General features: G+C 51.8%; 1 protein-coding gene across 3 annotated transcripts in view; it reads right to left on the bottom strand.

Moving 5' to 3' along the window:
• Positions 1-1525: 1525 nt before the first annotated feature.
• Olfm1 (olfactomedin 1) overlaps positions 1526-27303 on the bottom strand; it is a 38909-nt gene continuing 13131 nt past the window's right edge. Inside the window, exons 1-6 of one of the 3 annotated variants that reach the window (XM_034494850.2) lie at positions 25878-26315; positions 23746-23895; positions 19374-19529; positions 17152-17371; positions 9694-9800; positions 1526-3212 (exon numbers count right to left, since the gene is read on the bottom strand). In XM_034494850.2, the coding sequence (XP_034350741.1) occupies positions 2538-3212; positions 9694-9800; positions 17152-17371; positions 19374-19529; positions 23746-23895; positions 25878-26027 (1458 nt within the window). In that variant the 5' untranslated portion in view covers positions 26028-26315 and the 3' untranslated portion in view covers positions 1526-2537. Of the gene's footprint in view, positions 3213-9693; positions 9801-17151; positions 17372-17546; positions 17887-19373; positions 19530-23745; positions 23896-25877; positions 26316-27303 lie in introns of those variants that run through there. The other 2 variants (XM_034494851.2, XM_034494852.2) reach the window with 2 other exon arrangements.

The following is a 27303-nucleotide window of genomic DNA, read 5'->3' as shown; positions in this document are numbered from 1 at the left end:
AACTACTTCTCTTAGATCCCAGAATATGTTGGATGAGATTGGTCACAGAAGGATGGAGAGCCTGGGAAGAAGATTCTCTAGCAGGTGTGGAGGAGAGAGACCCTCTAAGGTGTTTGTGTAGTGGTGGGAGGAATCTGAGGCCAGGAGAGGTGGTCAGGGGCATGCTAGGGCCCTGTGCCTGGGGATCTCAGTGAGAGAGGGCTAGAGCAGACCCTGCCTCTTACAGAAAGCTGTTCAACCTGCAGGTTGTGTTTGGTTAGATTCGGCCGAAAACAGCTATGAATGTAAAATCATGAATTTACTTCAAACATTAAGAGATATTTTTGTAATTTCTTTTTGTATCTTGAACTTTGTAGTTAACATTGTGTCAAAATGTCAAAAGGTTGGACATACCAGATAGGCCATTGGTATCAGCAGCCCAGTGAGGAAGGGGACTGAGATCCGGATTGTGGTCCCCGGAGTTGCAGTGGCTGGGAACTCCACATCAGACCTGACTGATCTATGCTTATCACCTTCGAGAGGCCTCCCAGACCCCCTTGCCACCATTGTTCTGTGGCTCTAACTATTGTCAAAGGCCAGATAATAAGAGTGCCTAGTATGCTCAAGCTGGGCACAGCCCCTCAATGCCCATAGCTACTTTGTTCCTAGTTGCTCACTATGGCAGTGATGCCAATTTTTGTGTGAGCACAACACTGCTGTCTCTCCTTAAACATCCTCAGACTCTCAGCCCTACAAAACAACTGCGCAGCATGGGGATCAGCTCATTCTGAGTGCCATCAATGTCTTGCTTGGGAACCAACCATCTGCTGTCCCAGGACACAGATGGGAATGTGAGAGACTAGTTTGCTCACTGACTGGGGGACACATACCCTGACCCATGTCTCCACTGACCACCCTGAGTGGGGTGACAGATGCCCAACAGTGGTGGTGAGGAGAGAGGAGATAGCTATGATACCGAGCCCATATGTAGATCATAGACAGCAACCACCTGTCAAATCTGACGCCAGGCACATCACCATGAACAGGGAGAGCCTCTTATGCCATCACCCCACTAGCTGCCATTAAGCTCCAAGATATTCTAGAAGGGCTCTTGACCTGGGGCTGTGACTTGTTCTATGAGAACATCAGGGCTTTCTCAGATACAGGGGTCTACTTGAGTGTTCTAGGTTGTTATCTGCATGTTGAGTTCTTTGGAATTGCTAAGATATACACATCTTGAGGTCCCAGGGCACCTCCTCCCAGGGTTTACCTTCATGGACTCATCAGCACCAGTGGGTCTTGGCTGGCGTATACCAGTGGCAGCAGGGCTGTCTGACATGGGTACCTGCTCCAGGGAAGAAGAGTTGGTGGAGGATGGGAGACCCTGGGCAGCCCAAGGTGGGGAAACTCCAAGCCTTTTTTGACTTTGGGAAGTAGTAAGTTGCAGTCCATTGTCCTCTCTCCCTTCTGAGTTCTGAGGTCTAGAGGGTAGCTACGAAGTCCGGGGTGCCCATCACGTACGTCTTGTCACAAACAATAAGCAGAGTGAGGATATCTCCTAATATCTTTATTGTTCCTTAGTTAACTGAATAGTACAAAGTTGCCCTCTTTGACTTATTTATTTTCTTTAAAAAATGATCTTTCCACACATGGCTGCCCTTGGGGAGTTTCTTCCTGCAGGAAACCGAAGTTTCCCAAGATGCGTCATTCCCATCCATGGTTACACAATTCAGATAACTTGACAAGAGAAGAATTTCACTGGGTTATTATCAACATGAACTTGACTATGTCTCCTATAAGGGCGAACACTGATTTTTTTTTTCTTTTTAGAAACAGAAACCATCCACTTATCAATCCAAACTACAGCATTGCATGACAACATTCATTGCATAAATTGAACACACGGAGTTACCACCTTGGGGGATAACAGACGGACACCTCACGATCTAGCTACAGGGTACGCAAGTTCAACAATGTGGGTACAGCAACTTCACTCTACGCACACCCACCATCGCTTCGGGAAAGTACTAGACACAGGTCCATGAGCTACCGGGAGCCTCAGCACGGTTAATCTAAGAGACAACAGCACGGTCAAGAAAAAGGCAGCTGCAATACGTGTGGGCCGAAGCAGCCCACACCGAGCGCCACGGGGGCTGGGGGCTCAGGGTGGGGAGAATGGCCATTACATCATCTCGCTGGGCACAACCTAAGGAAATGTCCATGCAATCCTAACAGTGGGTTGTTCTTGGGTGAGAGGGGCCAACAGTCATCGCCTTGCTTCTTTGAGTTATTGGACCAGAGAGGGATGGGGGTGGAATGGGGACAGCCAAGGAGCCTTGGGCTGCAGTTCCATCCACATACATGGCGGCTTCTTCTGAAATCTGTGGCCCACCTGCATGAGTAGGAAGGACACAGAGAGGACACCATCACTCGGCGTCAAAATTGCGCTGATTTCTCAAAATCAGGACTGTGAGTATTCTTGGAATCATTTGGCAGCTGTTTCACGGAAATGTCCTCGGGGTGAGGACTTGGACCCTTGGCTTCTGGAAAAGCAGGAGCTACAACTCATCAGAGCGGATGACGTGGAAGAGGGTGACGTTGTAGAGGGTCTGATGGCCATTGTTCCAGGCGTACAGCGCGCGGTCTTTAGGGTTGTAGTCCAGCATGGAGATGTGAGAGTATTTGTTCTGGAAGGGGATGTCAATGTACTCGTAGGTCGAGGCGTTGGTTTGGTAGGCATAGTGGACCTTGGTGCCCCCCGAGTAACCGTTGGTGACGTAGAGGGTGCCGCAGATGATGAAGGCCTCACCGGCGCTGCGCTTGGGATAGCTGGTGTTCCAGGTCTGGAGGATCTGCAGCGAGACAGGATCCAGCTTGCTGATGACAATGTTGCCCGCGTTCTGGTTTGTGGCATAGACGGCCCAGAGCCCATTCTCGTCCACCATGAGGTCGATGTCCGAATGGCCACCCCAGGCATAGTGGTACATGTTGTTGTAGCCAGCGTAGTCCAGGCTGCGTGTCTTCAGGATCGTCTCTGTCTTCAGGTCAAATCTAATGATAATATGACTCTGGAATTTGTTGAAATAGATGGAGCCATTGTAGACCACCTGGCCTGTGCCTGACCAGGGATGTGGGAGGCGGTGAGAGGTAAAATTGTCCGTGTTCATGAAGTCCACCATGGACTTGTACTCACGGACAAAGCGGTTGTTGTGATAACCATCCATGTACCAGACCTGTGGGAGAGCAGACTTGGTTAATGTCCCACAGGGTGTGGGAACTTAAGGCAGAAGGATCTGGAAGGTCAAGACTATAGAGCATCCTTCCTATCTTCAGGAGCACCGGACTCCCCTGGGCTCCACTCGGGCCTGCTTTCCTACCCCAGGAAGAGTGGGACACAGCGGAGGGACAGATGTGGGGACAGGTGGTCAGGGCTCTCCTACATATACAGTCCACAGCCAGTCTATGTATTATACAACGGTTGGTGGTGGGAGAAACCCCACCAGGTCCCCAGTCCTCACTACTTGGGATAGCACCATGTTACAGGACAATGGTCACGTCTTTCTGCTCACTGTTGGATCCTGGCCAAGGGCTTGGGAGAAAGGAGTGTCCTCAACTTGGGGACTCAGTGCTGGAGTCAGCGTGTACAGCTGCTAGGTAGATGCTCACACACTGGGGAGCTTCTGTCTGCAAGGACAACTGTCTCTCAAGGTTACTGGGAAGGGCCATCTTCCAGTGTGTGAATGTGACTGAGTCCTTACCAGCCTGTTACTGATGTACAGTCTGAGTCACTGTCTCTGCTGGTGTGTGTGTGTGTGTGTGTGTGTGTGTGTGAGAGAGAGAGAGAGAGAGAGAGAGAGAGAGAGAGAGAGAGAGAGAGAGAGAACCAAGCTTGATCAGGGGAAGGTAATTAACTGGGGCTTTGGTTTGCTGCAGGGGCAATCGTTCATTCCCTAATCTGGGGAAAGCACTTCTCAGACTGGAATATGGGCCTCCCAGCCATGGAAAGTAACAAACTCAGCCTCGACCTGAGTTTGGAGGGTTACAAAGGAAGTGATTTCTGACGACTGCTTGCATGCCAGTTAACCTGAGAGCCATTTAGACTTGGAACAAAAACCTTTAGTCATCTTGAAGCAATTTTGGGGCAGATGAGATAGGGGCGGGGTTAGGAGAGAAGACCTGGCAACACTCTCTGCCTGGCTTTAAGACTGCTGCTTTATCCACAGAGAGCCTGGGAAGCTGAGTAGGGATTAGGGCTGTGGCAGCAGCTCTCAGGCTTGGTTCCTGAGACATCCGATCAGATAGATACCGGGAGGCAGATGTGCCTTTTGTTTCTAATGAGATTAAAAACACCAACAGCAACAACAGAGGCTCTGTCTGGGGTTGTTGTTATCCTGAGTCTCTCTTAGACCATCCCTCAATGATATGGGTCATGGATTAGAATGGAGATATCAGGACACATACAGTAACCCCTTGGTCTCTCTGGGGAAAGGCTACCCACCCCCTTACTCCCTCACCGGTTTGCTTCATGGGATGGGGAGTTCTCCATCTCTTTGCATCCTCTGCTTTAACCTCCTTCTACAGCCCTCTGTTCACCTATGAAGCAAGCCCCTCCTCAGTGTTTTGGAGTGGGCTCTCCACAGCATGAAGCTAGTGATTGGTTCCTGTGTTTCTTGGGCCTAGTGTATAACAAGATGATACCAATATCATTTCTAATGGTTTGATACCATATCTAATTTCTAAGGATTTTTAAGTGGTCTCTTCTCCATATACTGGCAAATCAGACACAGGACCCAACTGCTTTCTGAAAACACAGATTGGGTTACATTAGGGCAGTGAGCTCCAGAGGCTGAATATTCAACTACAGGCTATGGAGGCTGCTTGGGACACGGGCCATTCCACAGAAGAGAGCCACATGGCTCAAACCCCAGAGCCTCATGGGAAGAGCCCCATTTCCACTGTTGTTCACTGTGTCGTAACTTCAGCTCTGAAATGACTTTATTTTCTGTCCTTTCCAAGGCTAGTGTTGTCCCTGGGAAGTGACTCCAGAGACAGTTGCTGGTGCCCAGACATGTGGCTCTCATGACCTCTTAGAAGGATCAATGGTTCTTTCCAACTAGACTCAAGGATGCTCTGCTAAGGGTGGAGGACAGAGTCCAGGGTGCAAGGGTACCTACACCATTTGACTTTATTTAGAGGACACAAGTGTCGTCATAGGAGCCTATACACCAGCAGAGCTGCCTTCGATGCAGGACAGCTGCTTAGGTCATACAGGGGACCAGTGGACGAAAAGCCATTCCACCTTCATTCTTCTGGTCCTGATTTCTATCTCTCAATAGCTGACCCTGAGAATTTTGGCATAACTGACCAGACCATCTGAAAAGAGATGTATGTACACACTTCCTTTTCTAAGTAACTTCACAAGCAAGACTGTTAAAATGGCTTGCAAGCCACATCTTAAGTAGAACTCCTCTGAGACCGATGTCTGAACAAAGATTCCTTTGATCCATGTCTTACCTCTGGATCACCCTTCTCAGGCTGCAGAGTGGACCTGTAAAAGCTCTTTAGGGAATAAACTCTATGGCTAAGAAAAAAGGCATATGTCGGCATATCCTAACTTCTGAACTTAATTAACAGATTTAATGGTTTCTAAGTCCCACATCACATCTGTAGCCACTGCCCAGGTACACAGGGCTGTCCTTCTAACATCTGTGCTTGACTCTGAGTGCCTCTTATTTTTCTGCCTCAGAACTAACTTGCTAAGTTTGCTTCTGTCTCACCCCATCGTTCTCCTCTTTGATGGATGTCAAGGGCTTGCCTGCTTGGAGGTCCCCTAGCTTTTGTGGGGTTCCCTGAGCTCTTCTGCACACACTATAGATCTGCTGCAAGTTTCACCAAGTTCAGATGTGAAAACGGAGGTGACTTAACTAAGTTCAATTGCTTTTCAGCTGGGAGAGGGACCAGGGCAGAGCTGCCAGGGCCCTGCCCAGCATCTTATGGTGCAGCTTTGGTGTTGGGTGATGCTATTTAAGGGACTGTCTTAGTAACAGGGCTTTAGTTTTGCTCTTCTCTCTGGCTTGGCAAGCATCTGACAAGTGTCCTCCTGAAACTGCTAACATCAAGGAATTCAGCCTTGGAAACCATGTTCTAAAGGGAGCAGTTAGTGAAGGGGTGGAGAGCACCTCGGTGGGAGGCTAGGAGGAAGTGGCAGGATGCCAGCCACCCCAGGAATGTCCCAGTCCCTACTCCCACTGAGAAAGGATTAGAAAGGATATCTAAGCTGCCAGCAGCCAGAGCTGCAGGCACCAGTAGATCTGTGTAATCTAAAGCATTCTGGATAATTCCACCCTCTGTTCTAAGGATCATCTGTTGGTTTTGATGCTGTTTAGATGAGGGGAAGAGCCTTTGAGCACAGAGCTAAGGGAGGGTGTTAGGAGTATGCCACCCTTTTGAACATGAGCCTCCTGGGGCAGTGGGAGAATGGTACAAGCCCCCTCTCTGATGTCTTGTGTAAGCTACACTGGATTCCTGAGGTGCAGGACCAGTAGGGAGCAGAAAGGGAGCTGGGTGGGACATAGCTCTGTCAGTGTCCCAATCTAAGTAGACTGTGAGCCTATGAATCCAGAATGAACTCTCTGGAACTCCAGGGGCCTGGAGGTGTGGTAGAGCGGTAGGGACTCAGGCACCCTACACACAAGAAACACAGCTAGCTCCCTCTCCCAAGCTCTTCCCACTTCTAATGTTGCTGTAAAGGGCCTGGCCTTTGTTGGGGGCTGAGGGTCTGTGGCTCACTGCTGAGTAAGGCTTCTCAGCACAGCACCTTACATAGTTGGTGCTTGATAGAGGAGAGCCCATGCAAAAGTGTCTCAAGCTAATTAATTTTGTTCTAACAGTTTACCCAGAGGCAGTGGGGACTGAGCTGGCTCAGCATAGTCCCTCAGTGCACACACTGATGTGGGGCTCTGCAGCTTCCCAAGGTCTCCTCATGGGGCCCATGCGATCCTCCCCTCTGTTTACCCCCATCCTCCATGGGGGCCTGCTCTGTAGCCAACATCAATTTCTCTTTTTTCTTTTTCCTTTTCTTTCTTCTTCTTCTTCTTCTTCTTCTTCTTCTTCTTCTTCTTCTTCTTCTTCTTCTTCTTCTTCTTCTTTTTTTTTTTTGCATGTGTGTGGTGAGTTATTGGTCCCCTGTGTGTATGTGATCAAAGTAAATGGGAGATTGGAAGAAAGCAAACAAAACAAACACTGCTGGTGTTGATCAATGGCTGAGCGAGGTGACATGTCACTTAGCAGGCTGGGATACATAGGCCACTGTGGGGACCATGTGCATCAGAGCCCAACGTGCCCAGAGCAGAACCCAATACAGTGTGTCTGCTGCCAGCCAGCATCCTGCTTCTTCCCTGCTGTCAGTCCTCCTGAAGGCCCCTCCTTCTTCTAGCCACTCTGCCTGCCACTAGAGCCTCCTCTCCTGGAAGGCAGTCATGAAGCAGAAAATAGATTCTTAATTGTCACAGCACCCATGGGTGTCCTGACAACTCTGTGAGCCTCTACCCTTGCTATGCCTTATATTCTAGAGGCTGAGGCACACATATATGCAATGTCAGAAGGCTCCAGACTTGGGTACCTGTCTTGGCCTTGGCTAGCCAGTGTGGGGTTGATGGTGGTTTTCCTGTTCTGTGCTCTGGGGAGAGGTCCTTAATGAGTGGCATCAGGAGCTTCAGTCCAGAATCTCACAGATTCAGTGACACCAGGGACCAGCCTCTGAGGTTGGTCCCTCTGAGTGAACCATGGGTAGGACCTGGCCCATTTGTATGAGTAGTGGTTAACAGTTTCTCAGAAGCTTAGAAAGAGGTGCCAGTGCTAGAATGTGTATAGAGAGCAGTGTGTGTGTGTGTGTGTGTGTGTGTGTGTGTGTGTGTGTGTGTATGACATATGTAACGATATCATTCTCTGCAATCCAGAGCTAGTAACTAGACATGAATGACATGGTTGGGGTAGAGCCTGACATGCTGGTCTAGACTTCTTAGACATCTTCTGTCTTGCCCCTCTTTCTCTCCATCATGGCATCCACATCTGTAGTAAGGGGGTGTTCCTAACCAAACTTTGAGCAGAGGTAAGTTTTTCTGACAAGATGTGGCTACAATCAAAACCTAAGTGTCCCAGTTAGCATTAATTGTCAACTTGATCCAGCCTAAAATCAGATGAGTAAAGAGTCTTAGTTGAGTACCTGTCTTTATTACGTTGATCTATGGGTATGCCTAGAAGGGACCATTTTGATTGCCTTAACTAACAGAAGGGCTCATCCCACTGTGGGCGGCACTATTCCCTATGCAGTGGTCCTGAGCTATGTTAGAAAGCTAGCTAAGCATAAGCCATTGTTAGCATCCTCCATGGTTCCTGCTGTAATTTCTTGTCCATGGGTGGGTGAGTTTCTTAGTCAGAGGTGATGCTTAGAGGAATAGCAAAAAAGTCTGCCTTCAGGTCCCTGCTTGAGTTCCTGCCCTGACTTCCTCCAGGGATGAAAGAGACCAGAAAGTATAATACAAAAACCAACCTTTCCTTCCTAAGTTGTTTCCTGTCAAAGTGTGTTATCACAGCAACAGAAAACAAGAAGGCTGAGAAACTATATTACCACCACGATCCAGAAAACAGTGTGAGAACAACTTATGCTCACATGGCCCTGACCCTACTGGGTCAGCCCTGACCTTCTGGGCAGCCCGACCAGCCCTCCCAAGCTGTCTGTCATGTGTGAAGAGCTGGGCCTTTGGTGGCACTGGTCTATAAAGCCATGCCTAGCCTCCTGTTTCCAGTTCTGCCCAGTCTTGTTCTGCCTGCCATGGAGAAATGCGAGAAGGCTTAGAGCATCTTGGATTTCAGGCTGCTTCCTCTGGACCAGGGAGGAGCATCCAGTTCTGAGTGTGGCTCTCCACTCTCCTGCAAACCTCTGATGAGAAGAGTGTTTGGGAGAAGCACCTGGACCCTAGGCGGCTCATCCTGGCTGCAGTGATTAGTGCTGGGTGGCATCAAAGGATTCACAGAAGCACAGCTTCTCTTCCATCTCTGTTGGAGTTTCCCAGAGACCCTGACTGTTCCTTACAGGCCTCCTCCATCCAAGGGGCCTCCCAGCCTCTGGTTCCCCAATGCCCAGTTCCTAAAAGAGCTGAGACCACAGCCCAGTTCCAAGGAAGGAGAAATAGGCAAAATAAATGGGCGGCTGGCTCATTTTTCTTCTCTGAGGTCTGCCCACGGGGGAAACACCCAGGAAAAAGAAACCCAGCCTCTTCTCAGAATCAAAAGGGAACACAGAGCTTCTATCAGCCATGAAAGGAATGGCAAATGAGAACAAATCAGCTGTCGTTAAAACAAGAAAGGCCTAATAGATTCCATCCCCGAAGCAGAGGCTGTGATGGGAACCGCCCGGAGCGGTCAACACAGTAGATGCCTGGGCACCTGCTCAGCCACTGGGCAGAGCTACTGCTGTTCCTCTCGCTGCCACCACTGTGCTCAAATGGACATCCCCATCCCACTGTCTGTCACTAGTGTCAGCATGGGGGCCTCTACCAGCTTTCTTTCAAAGAAGCCCTTGGGAGACTATGGCCCTATCTAGTCCACATCCCCTGGAATGGTCTGCCTGGAAGGTAGTAGACATGGCTGGCACTAGGGTGAGGAACAGATTCCAGGTCTTTTAGGTCCCTTAAGAGCTTCGGGGACACTTACCCGGTTATCACCTTCTGGGGCCAGTGGGTCTGTCATCCAGGACCCGAACCTTGAGCCAGAGGTCTTGACAGTCACCGGGTCACTTATGCCTGTCAGCTTCCCGCAGGCTGGAACAGAGTGCACATAGGTGAGGGCCAACAGGCGATGGAGAGCCTTGGCCCCCTTCCCCAATGGCACAGCTAGGTTCGAAGGACAGGTGCATCTTCCTCTTCCCCTCCAGATCTGAAGCCCAGCAGCTCATGATGTCACTTACACAGGTCCCACTGGTGGCCCAAGAAGAGCCACCCCCTCCTCTAGAGAGAGCAACTGAGGGCAGGGATGGCAAGGCACAGCACTGAGCGGCTGCCCTCCGGGACCTCATGACTCCTTGTAAGCAAAAGGCCAGGGCAGCCCGATAACAAGTGAGGTGGCCTCAGCAAGCCTCAGTCTTCTCTAGGAAGCAAACCAAAAGAGCTCAGTAGTCTCTGGCTGCTGGAATAAAGCACTTAAGCAAGATGGTGGGAACTTAGAATCCTGGACCCAGGCAGGATTCACCTTCCCAAACAGAAAGACAATCCTAGCGGTCCATAACAGCACCCCACACTGTGGGCGCATCATCCCTGTGCATGTGTCTGTCTTGGAACCAGCCCTCTGGTAGAGGTGGGTGGAGTCTTGTTGGCATCCTGCTGTGTGTGTGTGTGTGTGTGTGTGTGTGTGTGTGTGTGTGTGATATTTCCATGCTCTCAAGAGGGCTGGGATTGGAGCTTCCTGCTCTATGGGATCTTGAATGTGACCTCTGCATGCCTCCTGTCTCACAGATGGCCAGAGATGACCTCAGAGCTACAACATGATCGTTCAGGAGGTGCTGAGGCTGTGACCTAGCATTCCTGCCTTATTCCTGCAACTTTCTTGCCATCCCATGGACCCCCAGCTTGAGCCTGATGTGTAGGATTCCACTAGGTCAGGCTTGAGTGTGCCCCCCCCAGTCTATAGGATACCCCTCAGGTCAGGCTTGAGTGTGCCCCTTCCCCCCCAGTCTATAGGATACCCCTCAGGTCAGGCTTGAGTGTGCCCCACCCCCACCTCCCAGTCTATAGGATACCCCTCAGGTCAGGCTTGAGTGTGCCCCCCCCCACCTCCCAGTCTATAGGATACCCCTCAGGCCAGGCTTGAGTGTGCCCCCCCCACCTCCCAGTCTATAGGATACCCCTCAGGTCAGGCTTGAGTGTGCCCCCCCCCCCCAGTCTATAGGATACCCCTCAAGGACCACATCAGCATACATACACACAGTCTGCAAAGTTCAGAGAAGATCCAGTTGCTTAGGCAGGATTGTGAGAGGCTTAACCTGAGACCACAGGGAAGCAGAGATAATCCTACAGTGAACAGGGCAGGGCAGGCCTCAGGGATAGTGCAGCCCGCCTGCTCCCACACTCAGCACCATCTCCTAAAGCCCACAATAGGGTGGGCACCTTCACAGTGGCATTGCACAAGACTGTAAAGAACAACAGCTTGGCCCAAGAGGAGGCTCAGCAGGATTACAAATGAAAGACGACACTCCAGGCCTGGATTTCCTCCAGTGCCCCAGCCCTGGTACCCCTGTCCTTCCTGTCCCTTCCTCAAAGGCACCTCCCCTTCTAGGAGGAGCTTGTGTTTTCCCACACCAACACTTTCTACTGAGGCTCAGAGCTTCATGAAGGTCTTGAGCACAAGGGTCTAAAAGGTATATCTCTGAGCCCAGGGCATGCACACTTAGCCTCTGCTCACACGGCCCTGCCCTGCCCAAGCCCTGGGCTTGGAGGAGATACCAAGAAAAGGAAAAGGAAAAAGAAGGGCATGGGAGAGGCTAAGATTGATCAGTGTCAGCAGCTGGAAGTGAGGATCCTGATGGGTCTGAAGAAAAGTTTCCTTTCCATGAGTGGCCTAGCCAACTTCACACACACACACACACACACACACACACACACACACACACACACAAGCACGCACACAAACACAAGCACACACACACACACACACACACACAAACACAAATGCACCCACCCACTTGCACACCTGTATGCCTGCTGAAATTCGAGTGAGTTCATTATGTGCTTCCTGAGGAGGCGGTTGGGCAGGGGAAGCCATATGCCCAGGCTGGACTCTACCTCTCACTCCCAGTTTTTTTTCCTTTGCTCCCTATTGAATTAGGGGATGGGTTTTGTGTTGCCAGGAGACAGAGGCTCTCTCTAAAATGAGTGGGCATTGAAAGAAACCAACAGAAGGCAACCTCTCTGCAAGTCCTCTTTCCAGACCCCATTCTGCCATCCAGACCCATCATCCACAGAATTTCTCATAGAAGGTCTCCTGCCCATCCTGGAGACACGATCTATGAGCTGCTTGGAGGTTGGTGTTCAAAGGAATCAGCGTGCACAGCTGTCATGGCTGGAGACGCCTGTGGGGGACATCGTTACCACCCAATGGCATGTTGTGCTTGTAGCCAACATATGACTTAGCCACACACTAGAGTTTCTGAGATGCCAACTCACACTAGATCTGTCCCAAATCTGATAGAGGTCCCTTCCTGGTTGGACATTCTCCTGAAGAAACCTGACATCCTTCTGTGCATCACTGGTCATGGCAGAAGTATCAGGAGGACGCCCACCACAGCTTGGACGCCTAGCCCTGGTCCTAGCCTTCCCTGCCTCCATGGCTGGGCCTATTCTATTTCTACTCTAGAGCTCACCTTCTGCCCAGCTTCTACGGCTGGGCCCAGACACATGCCCAGACCCTAAAGATATCTTTATCCCATCCACCTCTATAACCTTAGCTAGATCACATTTCCTGGGGTTGCCAACCAAAGTGCCTGGGGCTTGCTGCTCCAGGTAAGAAGTTTCTTCCACTCACCCTACTTCCCCATAAACAAATGAATGCCTTGGTGTACATCCATTCACCACCTGACAAGTGCTGGGCTCGTGAGGGTGAACCTCTGGGCAGTGATGCCCACCCTTCATGCTGCCCATGTTGATCTCGGTTACCACAAAGCAGGCATGGCATCACCAGTGACCCTAGGAAAACACACTAGCATAGGTGCACAACACAGGCCTTTCAGAACATGGCTGGATTCTTTAGTCATCCCACCATGCATTCAGATGGGAATGTGCAGAAAATAGGACTTTGCTCTCAGCCAGGTCAGGGGCAGCCTTGAAGAATCCTACTATACTCCACCCATATGAACCTTTCCTTTCACTATCTCAGAAGTGACAGAGGTCCATGTCTGAGTTCTACAGGAAAGACACCCAGTAGGACCAGCCTGCAAGCCACACCCAGCCATCTTCTATGTGCATAGTCACTGTGCAGTCAGCTTTCCAATACTTCAATGCTGAGGAGGGGTAGGGAGGTGTGGCTATTGTGTCTCCTGCTCTCTAAGCTGCTGGGGCTGCGGCAGGCACAGTTCCCAGGGCCCACGGGGCTGGAGGCTGCCTGCCCTCCTTGAGTCAGGGAGTTATTTTTGGTTCCCTGTCCACACTAGTTCTGCCAAGACCTCTCGAACTGACAGAATCTAAAGGAGTCCGCGGCAGAGGCTTGGCAGTATCTTGGCACACACAGTTCTAGAAAGTACCTCTCTCCAGTCGCGCACTCAGGATAGATGGGGTGGGGGTGGGGAGTGTAAGAGGCCTGCTGTAAGGATGGATCCCATGTGTGAGGGTCTTGGGATGGAGATGCCTGGCCAAGCTGGAAGCTAGACAAATCATACACCCTGTGCACTTCCTGGGAAGACGCCAGGCTGAGAGCAGCCTGGACCATCTCAAAGCTTGAGTCAGGATAGGCACATCTGGGAGGCTGGGTCAGAAAGTCTGAGTCCTCAAACAGGACTTGGCCTCCATTCTCAGCGTTTAGCCCTGAAACTAGAGAAGACCCATGTAGAAAGACGTCTGCAGGCTGGAAACAAAGCCCACAATACAGGTGAAGGAGCCCCAACCCAGGCCCAGGTATGAATCCACAGCCTACAGCAGGCTTGTGAGCATTGTCTTAGAGTCACACCCCTTTTGCCCCAGCCAGGAAAGGCATGGCTTCTAGAAATGGAAGCGGCAGCCCTGGTCCAATGGTGGCTGTAGGCTATAGGAATCCCGGGTTCTCGTTCCTTGGGCTTCCACTGTCAAGTCACCTTAAACTCTCCCATCTGGGAGTGATGACAGAGCTCTATGGGCCACTATGCCCACGGCCCCTGCTAGTGGAGGCCAGCCTCCGCCTGTTGACTCTGGCATCTCAAGTGTTAGGAAGGTGTCTTTTGATTTCCCTTGAAGAGCATATAGGAGCTCACAGCGCAGCCCAGCATGACAGCCAGTGTCCCCCACCAGACCAGGAACCTGCAAATAGAATCCTACTCATGTGGGTGCTAGGTGGACAGTTCACCTGGCCAGCAGGCAACTTGTAAGTGGAAGTCACAAGCTTTACTAAGACCTATTTTCAGTCGAGTAAAAACCACTCTTTCCCCTTGGGTTGGCCCTAGCTCTCGGAGGTCTTCCAACCCACCTGCAGAAAGAAAATAATCCCACCAGGGTGCCTTCGGCATCAGTGCCAGGATGCTATGACAGGGAGGCCATTTAAGCCAGCTTAGTCCTCCATGGCAACAGTGACCAAGGAAGCTGGCAGCACCAGTGTGGCCTAAGTCTGGGGAGTGGCTGCATTGAGCATCCTGTGCTGAGGCCCAAGTTCTGGCCTTACCCAGATTAGCTGTTGGGATCTGACCTTGCAGCATCCTCTCAGCAGCCATCAGGGTTCTGGGTGGCATTGCCTCTCTCCTGCCTGTGGATAAGACTTGCTCTAGGGGATTGTACTTCCCAGAAAAGACCCAAGACATGTTATGCCTAAGCTCAGTCCAGGAGGAAGATGTTTCAAATTCCAGGACCACTTAGAAAAGCAGGTCATCTCATCAAGAAACCAGAAGCAAATGTAACTCTGGACCTTGAATTGAGATTTCTGCATGTGTGAAGGAATTGTCACCAACTGATCTGAAAGAAAGAGGCAACCAGGGCAGATCTGATGAGAGGCTTTGAGAGATGCAGGGAGCCCTTACCTCCCTCACTCCCAGTGAATGTAACCAAGCATCTGCCAAGGCAGACACACCAAGGAGACTGGGGCTTGGGGACTTAAGGACTAACACTTAACTACTGAGTTTCTACATGTGTAGAGTTCCACTCACGGAGCCAGCAGTGAGTGCTGCCTACATCCAGAGGCTGCATCCTGGGTATCTCCATCCTGTTAGTAGTCTGCTAGGGAGGCTGGGGGATGATGCCTCTCAGCAAGGCTAAAGCAAAGACTGAATTAAGCATCCATAGGGTATTAGTCCTTACATTCCCGGGCTGAATGAAGGCCTGGGACAGATGCTAAAGCCATCTATAGACCTATCAGTCAACCATCTGCCACTAACTTCTGTCAGCTGCTTAGCTACCCATCCATCACCCAGCCATTAACCAATTCTCTACCTGTCTGTGCATCTACCATCAGCTCAGCCTCCCTCTGTCCCTTTATATTTCCAGTTATTTCCTCTCCCCACCTCCACTCTCCCACCCACCCACCCACTGACCTATCACAACCCTAGCTCCTCTGAGCCAGGTAGTGCAGAGCTAGAGACAGGAACAGAATCTACATGTTCTCCTAGTGGGCCCAGGCCCCGGGGATTCTCTGTACCTTTGTGTTGCAAATCAGGAGACACTGCAATGCAAGAGGGCAGCAAGGACCTGGGAAAGGTGCCTGCTGTTGAGTGGGTCTTGCTACTTTCACTATTTTATAGCTTGGCACTCCAAGGCTGCCCAGACAGGGGGCTCAGAGCCCACTACCCCACCCCCAGCTGCTGTTTCTCTTCAAGTACACTATTATTGAAGCCCCTCAGGTGACCTCGCTGGTGCATCCCAGGGTGGGATTAACTGGCTTTATCATTTTCTCTTCATTCCCAAATGACACATCTTTAACAGCCCAAGGGCAGCCACGTGAAAGCCCCAAGATCCTAGCCATAAGGTAAATTCACGAGACTGCTAAAGATAGGCGAGGACAGATGGGAAGTCTGGCTTGCCTGGGATAACCTGGAGAGTCATGTGTGCTGCCCCCGTCTCCCAAAGGCCCACTAGCCTGGCAGCCTTGGTAATGTCCCACCATGGTCTCCATCTGGATTCTCTTGGTTTCTTAGGGAAACCAAGGAGGGGAAAACCTGGGAGGGGAAACAGCATTTTGGGGGAATAAAGTAGTAAACCCAAACTTTATACTTTTGCTGGGGACAAGCCAGGAGCAGCCACTGACAATCACCTGGAAGTCACGAGACTACTTGTCTAGTGAATGCTCTCATTTGTCATCTAACACCAAGGATCTGTGTTTGGGTGTCGGTCTGTGCAAGAGCACACATGTATGTACAAGCTCCGATGGAGGCCAGAGGACAACCTTAAGTATCATTTCTCAGGAGCCAGCCACCTTGACAGGGTCTCTCACCATATTACTTCCCACGTGAGGCACACTGGCTGGCCAGCGAGCCCTAAGACCCACCTGTCTCCCCTTCCTAGCACTAGGGTTCTTGGTACGTGAGTTCTGGATCCTGAACCCAGCTCCCCGTGGTTGCCCTGCAACAGAACCATTTATTTGGTCCATGCCAAGGCTTCTGAAAGGCTGTTTGTTCTTTGGGATATTTTAAATGTGTAAGGGGTGGATGAAGGAGGGACTGAGTCAGAGCATAACATAAGAGTCCTCCCAGATCTTTCTGGAAGGTCACCCTAATACGTACATGCTAGAAAAACAAATGAGTTGGTCAGACTCCATTGGGGAATGTTGACGCTGGTATCAAGACGCAGTATGTACGATTTAAAATTGATTCTGAGTAGCCACACGTGCAGTATGGCCAAAGTCACTGGGTACTCAGAACCCAAACGCCACCCACTTCAGGACTGTTGGGGAAGATGAGCCTGAGAGGGAGGCAAACCACCTTGCTCAGCAGTCCGCTCCACCCAAGCCTCCAAGGGCCCCCACTTGCTCTGCCCATACATAACCTGCTGCTGTACCCTCTTTTTAATTCCAACTAAACCAGATGCATTGTCTCAAGGTCTTATCAGTTCTCTTCTTAACCTGGTTGGAGATGTGTTTCCAGCCCTTTAAATCTATCCTAAAAACACATGCATGGACCACACACTTGCATATTAAGCACTCACACATTGTGCACAGATGTGTGCAACCACCCAACAGCATGTGGCATCCAATATCATATTTTTTCCAAACGTTAGATTCAGTGGGGTCTAGAACTGGCCCTGGTATGGGGCCTGCACATGGGTGATACCCTGGGGTGGGTGTTGCCTGCACTTCTTGCTGCTCTCTCTGGGTGGCCCTACCCAGAAGCCCTGATGCAGCCATCACCTGCTGAGGCCAGGCGGGCATTGTGGCTTCAGCACCGCTCCCTACACCTGCGTGTGTGGCAGAGTCGGGCCAGACAGTGCCACACCGGCAGGGTGCTGGGCCTACCTAGTTTTTGCATGCATGCACGGAGCCTTTCTTCAAGATTGGACACTCTGCTCTGAAGTTCATCGTAGTCATAGGCGCCAATTTCCTCTTGCAGTTCGTTAAGCACTGACGTCAGATTCTGGACCTCCTCCTTAAACTGCAATACCAATTTGGCATCGGCCTTGTACTCTTCCAACACAGGGATCAAAGGCCTAAGTTCATCCATTTTCGCTTTTATTGCCTGCAAGGTTAAAATAAGCTGGTTCAGTGCGATGCATGCAAAAACTTGAAATACCCTGCCTTGGCCTGGCTCCTCCCTACGAGAGGGAAGGTGTGCACACTCCCGTTTTAGCAGCCGTCAGTTACAGGTCCCAGCGAGTCAGGAGAGCATATTAAACAGTCCTCAGAACACCACATATTTGGGAAAGGCCTTTATTTGTCAGTTGAGAATGCAGCATCTTAAAGTTACATGCTTTAGGTCACATACACAAAGTTTGTGGTTGCTTTTTTTTTCTTTCTTTCTTTTTCAAAAAGTGCATTGACAAGAAGGGTTCAAACTATTCATGGGATGCATCTAGAGTCGCATGCAAAAGGAGGATCCTGGCTGGATTCAAGGTTCCTTAGTGAAATGGCGCTAAGGATTGGAAAAGAATCGTAAAAATGCATGGTGCAAAAAGCTCTCTGGCTCTCTCATGGTTACATGGGGGGACTGCTTCTTCAGTCACTGGCGCATTGAAAAAACTCTTTAAGTTAGCCCTGCAAGCAAGAAAATGAAACACCGTTGAAAAGCTAGCTCACTAGCCTGCCTCAAACAGCCATTAAAAGACATATATATTTGCATGGTCACTTAAGAAAAATCACACTTTAATCATTGTAAAACAAGTCACTCAGATGGTGGTGATGGGACTCCCTCATGGTTTCTGCTGAGATTCCTTCATGCAGTGAGTACAGCCTAAAAGGTAAGGGCTAGCTTGTGCTATCACAGAGTCTTAGAGACCCCAACTTTGGATCTCAGAAGGTGCTCTGTGGATGACATTGTCCAAGGGAAGCTTCCTCATGTCACTGAAGACACTTCTGTCTTCAGTCTGCCAAGCAAGCACAGGAGGGCAGATGCTGGCCAGGACAGAAACAAACTCTTTTTGGTCTCTAAGGTCAAAGTCTTTCACCAAGGTAAGTCATGGCGGCAAAGGGGCACAGTAGCTCCCTGCCTCGGACAGGAACTGAGGCTTATTTTGCCTCAATGGGATCTGCCTGCTATTATTTTATTTATAACGCAGATTTATAACTTCATTAGCTTGCCATTTTGCCTACCTAATGTACCGCTTTTAAAAGGAGGATTAGTTCCTGCTTCACGTAGGGAGTGCATCAAAGGATAACATTAGCATGAGCGGAAGGGAGGGCAGAGAAGCACTAAGCAATTTCCAGCCAAGCGGCTGTGTAATTTGACCTGTTCATTTACATCGGGGCCTGATTCCTAATTAACATGCATGAACACCTAATTAAGGTGGCAGATAATTCCCAGCCCAGTCCTAGTGGAGAGTCATGTATATATATACATACTTGTACATATGTATATATAATTTCAGGTCAAAGGAAGTGAGCTTTTAACGGCCAGGGTCACATGGAGCCGCAGAGCACTTAGCACAGCTGCATCTACAGTGTGCCTTGTCACAGCTAAATTAGGTCAGAAGTGAAAAACTGCCCTGAGTGATCAGGGCCCAGAAATGGCTCTAATCAATTAAGCTAATCCTTGACTAATGTGATTTACCTGCGGCAGCTGTGGAATGCTGAGGGCCTCTAATGATACCCTGCCCAGCTAATATGCCTCGGCTAGAGGAGAGGGGGCTTGGGACCCCTATTTCTTACTGGCTGATGAGGAAGGAGAGAGGAGCCAGGGTGTGACGAAGGGGCTGACTAAGCCCCACCCCCTTCAGTGGCCGGAGTGGGTGGCCTCTCTATTCCCAGAGTGGCACAGCTTTGCAAGGCAGAGAACAATCCTTGCGATGCTCCCCAGGACCCTGAGCACTACCTCTGTGGGGGATGGGAAAAGAAAGTCGTCTGACTTGGAGGGGGAGGAGGAGGAGGAGGAGGAGGAAGAAGAAGAGGAGGGGGAAGAAGGAGAGGAAGTAGGGGGGAAGGGGGAGAGAAGGGGAGAGAAGGATAAGGAAGAGGGAGGAGGGGAGGGAGGCAGAAAAAGAAAGAGGAGGGAGGAAGAGGAAAAGAGCCCCGGAGGGACTGCATACCTTGAACTGCCTGGCCAGATGCTGCTTATGGCTCTCCTCCACCTGCTTGAACTTGGACTCCAGGCCTTTCATCTGGTTCTCCATCTTCTCCACGTACTGTAGGTCTCTCTGAGTTCGCCTATCCAAGACTTCTATAGATTGAGACATGTTTTGCACCTGTCAAGAGGGTAACAGGTTCAAGGCAAGAGCTGCAGCAGGTGTCAGCCAGTCTCTGTCTGCTCATCAGCCAGGCTGACCTTTCCCACTGCACCACCCCAGAGCCAGGAGTGGTCCAAGCGTGATTTACCAGTTAATCACCAGCATTAGGCTGTTAGGATCAAGAACTCCCCAAACACTGCAAATTGGTTGGGTAAACATTCCCTCCCACCCTGACAGTAGGTTACAGAGATCAGGGAAGAAGCCTTGAATTGCTCCAGGCACGGGGCTGCGGGCCATTTCACTCTACATTTATGGGTGGGGCCTGTTTCCACTCTACGTTGGGGAGTGACTGGCAGCCTTAGGCAAGTGCACACAGGCAAGAGATGCCAAGCCTGCCCGAGGTGTAAATTCCTCCCTGCCGAGTCTCCTGGAGTGTCCTTGCCAACAGCATTGGTGTTAAGTGTCGAAGGAAGGGACAGAGAGCCGTTCCAGGCTTTGTGCGGAGCCTTTCCCACACTGCACTCGCCATCCATCAGCCCCACAATATCATAGGCAGATGACTGCTCGGCAAACACGCACATTCAGAACGCGGAGTCAGGAATCAATCACCCAGCAAATGAAGAATCGCTGTTTTACATCCTTACGGGCACTGTTGAATGGAGTGCAGCCTTAAGATGGGGCTCTGTTATTCAGCACGATCCCAGAGAGCGGCAAAGAAAAACAGTTTTGGTGCGGCCACCTGCCAGCACATTTCATTTTCAGGAAACTGGTTATGGCTTATGCGAGAATGTATGCTCACCAGGGGCGAGGGGGGAGGGGAGCCAAGGCGCCGAGGATGCCGCAGTGGGTTGGGTCATCTTCTCAGAATCTAATCCAATTACTAACAAGGAAGGTGCTTCCTGAATGACAGGTCTTCTTGCTGAATTTTTTTTTTTTTTGGATTTGAAAAAGATCCCTTCCTAGGAACAAAGTCCTTGGGAGAGAGGCGTGGCTTCACTGCACAGTGGTCAGAACAGATCCCACTACAGATCCTTCAGACCAGTAAGTGGAGTAAAGTAAGGAGACTAGAAGCCTTCTCACTGGCCAAGGGAAGATATTGCCCATGTCAGCACTTTAAAACCATATGGGATTTTAGGACCAGAAAGCAACACACACACTCACCTTCACATTTCAGTTTATAGAGCAGCCTTGCAAGGGGCTGACTGTGACTCTGCTCCCTTTTTTAGATGCTCGAATAGAGCTGCTCTTGCTGGACAGCCTCTCTGGCCACTTGACTCCCCTCTAAAGGACTGCAATGCTTCTTGTGGGAAAAGAGGACTCTTGTCCACCCTTCGAGGCCCAGCACCAATGCCACTGCCTCCAAGGAGTCTTCTGGGATGAACTCAAACACTAAATGGCTTGTGAACAACGCCACGTCACTGGCACTTTGGAAGGTGAAAGTGGGAGCCTCATCCACACCTGAAGCCAGAACAAGGACGGCCAGTGCAGGAAACCTGTCAGCCTGCCTGGCCATCTCTAGCCAAAGCCTCTCTTCCCAGTCTCCTCCTTGGAGATTTGACACCAACAACAAGAACAGTGCTCGAAAGTCAGCAAGTCAAATAGTGGGCAGGGCTCAGTGCAACACAAGACTGTGGGTGGGAGATTTTTGTCCTTCCTAACTAGGGACCAATGCATTTAATCAATTTTCAAATGTAAAGATTAGCTTTAACATTAAAAACAAAAACAAAACAACAAAAACCTTAAAGATGTTAAACAGCTTGGTTGCTTTAAGATAAACCAAAGTCTGGCCCTGCTTTCGGGCTAACCATTCAGCTAAGTCTTCCATCACGGAAAATGGGTGACACCCAATCAAACCCTCTGGGGACAACAGCTTCCACACACGCCTACTTCCAGCAGTGTCTCCAGAAGCCAACCAGCACGGTCAAGGTCACAAGGTCATGAGATAGTCTTAGCCACTGTGGCAGCAGGTGCCATGAAGTGGGGGAGGGGACTTGCACAGCAGCCACACAGCTGTCCCCCACCTGGGAATGACTAATGTTTATTGCTCATGTAAGCACTGGCCTGAGCCAGCTATGTTACTTATCTCACTTGATCTTCATAAAACCCTGGAGGGGGGCGAGCTGTTCTGAGTCCTACATGCCAACACAGATATGCCCGCTTAGAAGTTAAGAAACTTTGCCTCAGCACACAGACAGCTCAAGCCTCTGCTCTTGGACTCAGATCTTGTGTTCTTCAGAGGACACAGTTCCATCCTGGTGCCAGCCTCATCTCCTCCTCTGCCATCAGACCCTGGAGGAGCTGCTCAGAGATGCCAATACCCAATCCTCAGCAAGAACTCTGGTTGGACCAAAATGGAGACTGGGACCTGACCTGCTGTGCAACCAAGTGAATCTGACAGGAAGCCCGATGGTGGCAACGCACAACCGGTCCTAGGGTGCAAAGGGACCTAAGGAATCCAGAGCCGTCTCTGCTGTTGCCCAAGATGACAGGTGCCAGGCCTGGCCCCACATGCAGGGAAAAAGCAAAGTAGAAGAGAAGGGAGGCGTGCTGACCAGGCCCGGCCTTAGCGTTTGGACGGCTGAGCAGGCTTGGCTCATCAGTGCTGACAGGCCCAGTAAATGAAGGGCCTCTCTCCAGCCGGTGCGCAGGCCCTCCCAAAATAGAGTCTGCGCGGCGTGAAATGGGGCTTTAAATTTTTAAGCAGCAAAACTGTGGCCTGAATAGACAGAGAGGAAAACCATGCAGCCTCATTCTCAGGGGCCCCTAGAGCTTTCTGGAACCATTTCCCAGCTTTGTCCTTCTCCCAGGGTCCCTTGGCTTGGGCCTCAGTACCCCCCAGCCCCACCCCCTTGCTACAGTTCTGAATAATTAAAGGCTCAATTAGGCTCCTGTCTAGTTTGGTGTAAATAAATGTCCACAGGATCTGTTAAATATATTTTACTTGAACTCTTTTCAAGCGATTTACTCTGATGGCTAAAGGTGGCAAAACGGGCCAAGAAACCAATACACACATCATCCCTTTGGGGAAGCCAGCCTTGCAGGTACCTGATGGAAATAAGGTCCCAGGTCTCTTCCACACAGAGACTGGCAACATCCTGGGAGCCATCCCAATTCTCAGGCTGCTTCCTGCCTCAGCAGCTGAATACAGGAAAGGGGACTGGTCTGCCCAAGGTGGTGGGAGCCCAGATATAGCCCAGCTCCAGCTGGGAAGGCCAGGTCCTGGCAGGGGTGAAGCTGGGCTCCAAAGCCATTCTGTCTTTGCAAAGATGATTTCTGTTCCCAGGGCTTCTCTTCAAGTTACAGAGGATGCCTCACCCTGCAGATCTCACAAAGGTAAGGGCTTGAAACGTTCAAAGCCAATCAGTAGGGGAAGTCCCAGCTTTCCTGGTGTGTGTGTGCACAAGTGCGTGTGAGCGTGCATGTGACATGTGACCCCACTGTCTCTGGGTAGGCCAGCTTTCCTGGTGTGTGTGTTTGTGTGTGCGTGTGCATGTGCATGCACAAGGGCGTGTGTGATGTGTGACCCCACTGTCTCTGGGTAGGAAAGGTTCATGCCCTGGAGGCATCTTTTCTTTGGAGGGGAAGTGGGCAGGATGGAAAAGTCCCTCATTTTCCCTTCTCTGCATGGTAGCACCCCAGGGATCTCAGTTCTTGTGACAATGAAATGAAACAAGACTCAGAAGGTGTGTATAGACACATTGCTGCCCTCATGTTAGGGAGCAACCACTAGGAGCATCCATGGGGGGAGCGACTCGCCAGGTGGGACGGAGACATCCCCATGGAGAGCCTTCGTGCCAGGTATCTGGAGCCCACCGTTTCCCTGGCAGCATTTCAGAGCCTTTAGACTAGACCCCGAGCATTGCTCAGAGGAGAAATGGCATGTGGCAAGGAGAGCCATGCTGGCATGACGAAGGAGAGCCATGCTTTTCTGGCTTTCCTAACAAGCTCTCTCCCAGAGCCCTCAGAGCCCAGGAACCAGGTGTACTTATCTCTCCCCGCTCCCCCCAGGGCTACCCTTGTCCTTTTTCCATCCTCCTATCCACCCGGCCATCTGCTCATCCAATCATTCACAAATATTTAGGTGGGGAGGGCATGTCAGGGAAGGCCCCCGGGTGGGCCCTGCAGGCTGGCCAAGCCTCAGGCTGCCACACGGCACTCTGCATGTGCAAGCTCACACACACACACACACACACACACACACACACACACACACACACACCCTGCACAGACTCACCTTCTCCAGTAGCTGCCTCAGCTGTTTTGTGCGGGCATCCCGTGAACACATGGTCTGCTGGGGGGCGACCACTGTGCAGATACACCTGCCCTCACTGTCCTGGGCAGAGCTGTACACCTGCCAGCTCTCCTCGGGGTTGGTGGGCAATACCTGGAGAGGGGCAAGCAGGGAAGGGCACGAGGAGAGAAAGAGAGAATGTGAGGATGAGGGAGGCCTGAACCTGGGTGCTGAGGGCTCAAGTAGACTGGAGAGGAACAGTGCCTTAAAATGCATGCTTCACCCTGGATGCTCAGTTTTGACCTCTAACCAAATTAATGCTGGGGGAGGTGGGAGGGGCTGCAGATGTACTAGGTTGGGTGAGGGGCCATATAAGAAACCAGTGGCTAAAGGCTTAGGGAATCAGACACCCTCTTCTCCCAGCAGAGTGCAGACTTGCCTTGATCTCCTGTTCCCTAACACTTGAAGACAAGCACCATTGTAAATGGCCCCCAGTCAGCACCTAAGAACTGGGAGCAGCAACAGCCTAGAGCTGTGCTGTCTCCCCAAATGCAGCCTGGCTAAGATGTTGATTTCCAACTCCATGAAGTATCCCCCCTCACCCCCCGACTAGCCATTTGGTGGATGTGAACAAGTATGTTGTGTAAGGGTCACCCTTAACTCAGTCCTGAGTGCTTGCCCAAAGACCACCAAGGACCCAGAGCTGAGAGTGGCTAGGTTCACCTTGCCGGCCCTCTATCCCACCGGTAACCCTGACCTTCAGACACACAGCAGCAGCCACCACAGCTCCTGCATACACACCCCCATGCCCCCAGCCTCCTGTCACTGCAGCCTGCCCAGTCTCCAAGCTCTGCCCTGGCATCCTGCACTTCCCTGCTATTTTTAGGTAAGGATGGGGAAGAAGGCCGAGGAGCTACTGTAGTGATAGACTTCATTTCATTCATCCAACCTCAGCAGCTCCGGACACAGAAGCAAAGTCCGCATCAGGAAACTCACGTTGACATTTTTGTTTGGCATTTTGGTGCTTTTTGAGACAGGGTCTCATTACTTAGCTTTGAATGTCAGGGAACTCACTCTGTAGACCAGGTTGGCCTCAAACTCACAGAGATCCACCTGCCTCTGCCTCTGGGATTAAAGGAGGGGGACACCACTCCCGGCACCAGGGCACTAGGGAAACTCATTTTAAAACAACAGGAGAGGCAGACCCAACAAGAGTCATAGGTGGTGGTGGTGGTGGGTCACACCACAGAGCCCTTGAAAGCAAAACTAGAGGAAAAAGAGACTTGCCCCTCACCTGGCCTTTCCATTGAGCAGTTAGTTATGCCAGGGCCCCTTTCCAGTGGCCCTTCACTACAGGGTGGTCTCAGCTCAGCCTGCTCCATCTATCATAGAAGTCAGCCTTATCCAGACCCTCCACCCCTGTCATTGCTTCCCACCCGCAGGCTGCTGCTGACATGGAGATGCGATTTCCATTTCAGAGGACAGTAGAGAGGGGTGGATGAAGGCAGCTGGGTCCCGCCCAGCTCCTCGAAACCTCCTCTGGAGTGGACGCTTAGATCTTCGGACGGGAATGGGAACCGAAGGGTCCCTTGGGATTTGGGGGACTCAGGTGAGATCACAAGCTCTGAGCTTCTGCCTTGGGCCCCACTCTGGGCAGGTCCAGTCCGCTTTTTACAAAGTAGGGCGAGCTGAGTCCTGGCTGGACCTAGCCCACAAAGGGCTTTAAACAGCATCTCCACCCCTTACATGCTGAGTGACCTTGGCTAAGTCCCCAAGTCCCTAGCTTCAGTTTCCTAAGCTTTGCCAACAAAGATTTCCTAATATTAGTGAACGAGGACTCTGGACTTTTGAACCCCTCCCACCACCACCAAAGCAGGTGTCTTCAAGCCCCTCCGGGGACCGGGCGCAAGAAGCATCGCCCCAAACGCCAGAGCGCCGGTGGCGGCCGCAGCTGGAGGCGCTGCTTGGCTGCAGGGAGGAGGGTGGGCTCGTGACCCCGGCCCCTGCAACCCTCCCTTCCAGGGTGACCCCATCCTGTGCCGCACCGCCCGGCCAGCCCCAGCCAGCCCCGGGCTTCGACCCAAGAGGAGGCAGGAGGGAGGAGGGGCCCGAGGGCTCAAGGCGGGCGCACTTACGCCGGTGCTGCGGTCTAGCGTCCCGCCGCTGGCGGCCGAAAGCCGGGTGGTATTGAGGCCCACCAGCGAGGGCAGCGTCTGGGACATCCAGTTGGTGATCATGGCCATGGTGCTTAGCACGACCCCGATCTTCAACAGCGGCACCGACATCGCGCCTCGAGTGGCCTCCTGCGCCCGCGCCGTGCCGGCGCCGGCTCTCGCGCCCCGGGCAGCCTCAGGCGGCGGGCACCACGGCGGGCAGGGGCGCCCGGCCGCGTCCCCGCGCCCCCTCCGCCCGCCGCCGCCCGCCCGTCTCTGCCTCCCTGTGCGCCCTGGCCATCGCCGCGCCTCCCCGGCGCCGGGAGGTGACCAGGCGGCCCTGCCCGGCGCGCGCTGCCTGCCCGCGCTGCCCGCCGCTGCAGCGTCCCCGCGCGCTCCGCTGTCGAGAAGGGCCACCGGGTTCTGAGCGCCGAGCGGGATGTGCGCGGGGGCCGCGGCCGGGGGGCGGGGACAAGGCCGGGCGGCGGCCGACGCAATCTGCCCAGGAAATGGGTGGATTTTTCCTCCGCGCTCCGGCTCCGCGCCGCCCCCTGGCTGCAGGCAGAGAGGTCTGCAAACCGTCGGCCGAAGAGTTAGGGTCACCCAGGAGGACGGATAACACTCCGCCACAAAAAACCCATCAAAAAACAAAAAACAAAAAACAAAACCCCAAAACCAAACCTCAAGAATGTTGCATGGCACCCATCCACAGCCCTCCCTCCCCAACTCTCTCGGTCACCCTGATGACTCTGTCTTGCCGAGACCCAGCCTGCTGTGGTCAAGGGTCTCCTCCCTTGCTGCTGGGCTTGTCTCCCCAGGTGGATTGATTGAGTCCAGTCAGTTTGGGGTGTCTCTTGAGCCCCAGGGAGAAAGTGGAGCTTGGGCCGAGTCTCCAGTGCCCGCGCAGGAGAAAAGAGGTAGCTACAAAGTGAAAGACTCTGTTGGGAACCTTGGACAAGTGCCTCAGAAGGAAGGGACAGTTGGACTTCCTAGCGGGGGGAACACTGTGGACTTCTGGGAGCAGGTTTGAAAAGAGAGGGGACTGGAGGAGGATGGTATGCCCGCTGTGCACAGTACAGGATGAAGGAGAGTGCGCCCACCTACCATCAGGAGCTGCTGGAAGCCTAGCGCTCAGGAAGAACCAGAGGGACCACACCCATGATTGTGGGCTATGGTACGTGCATTGGAGGGTAGAGTTTCTGGGGTCTCTCCTGTAGGTTTAGATGGACGGGGTCCCTCTCAGCTCAGGGGGCAGGCAAGCTTAGCTGTATCTGTGCCAAGACTTGTAAGTCTCAGCACAACAGCGCAGCCGCCAAAAACAACTTCATAGTGCTTTTGACTTTGAAGCAGCCCTCTAACTGAGGAAAGCCAGGTTCTGTAGGCATCCCTCCAAGTTATTCCAGCCCCG

Source organism: Arvicanthis niloticus, chromosome 2, assembly GCF_011762505.2.
Source record: "Arvicanthis niloticus isolate mArvNil1 chromosome 2, mArvNil1.pat.X, whole genome shotgun sequence".
Lineage (NCBI taxonomy): Eukaryota > Metazoa > Chordata > Mammalia > Rodentia > Muridae > Arvicanthis > Arvicanthis niloticus.
Note: the sequence above shows the minus strand (reverse complement) of the source record. Positions and strands in the feature narration are given on the sequence as shown.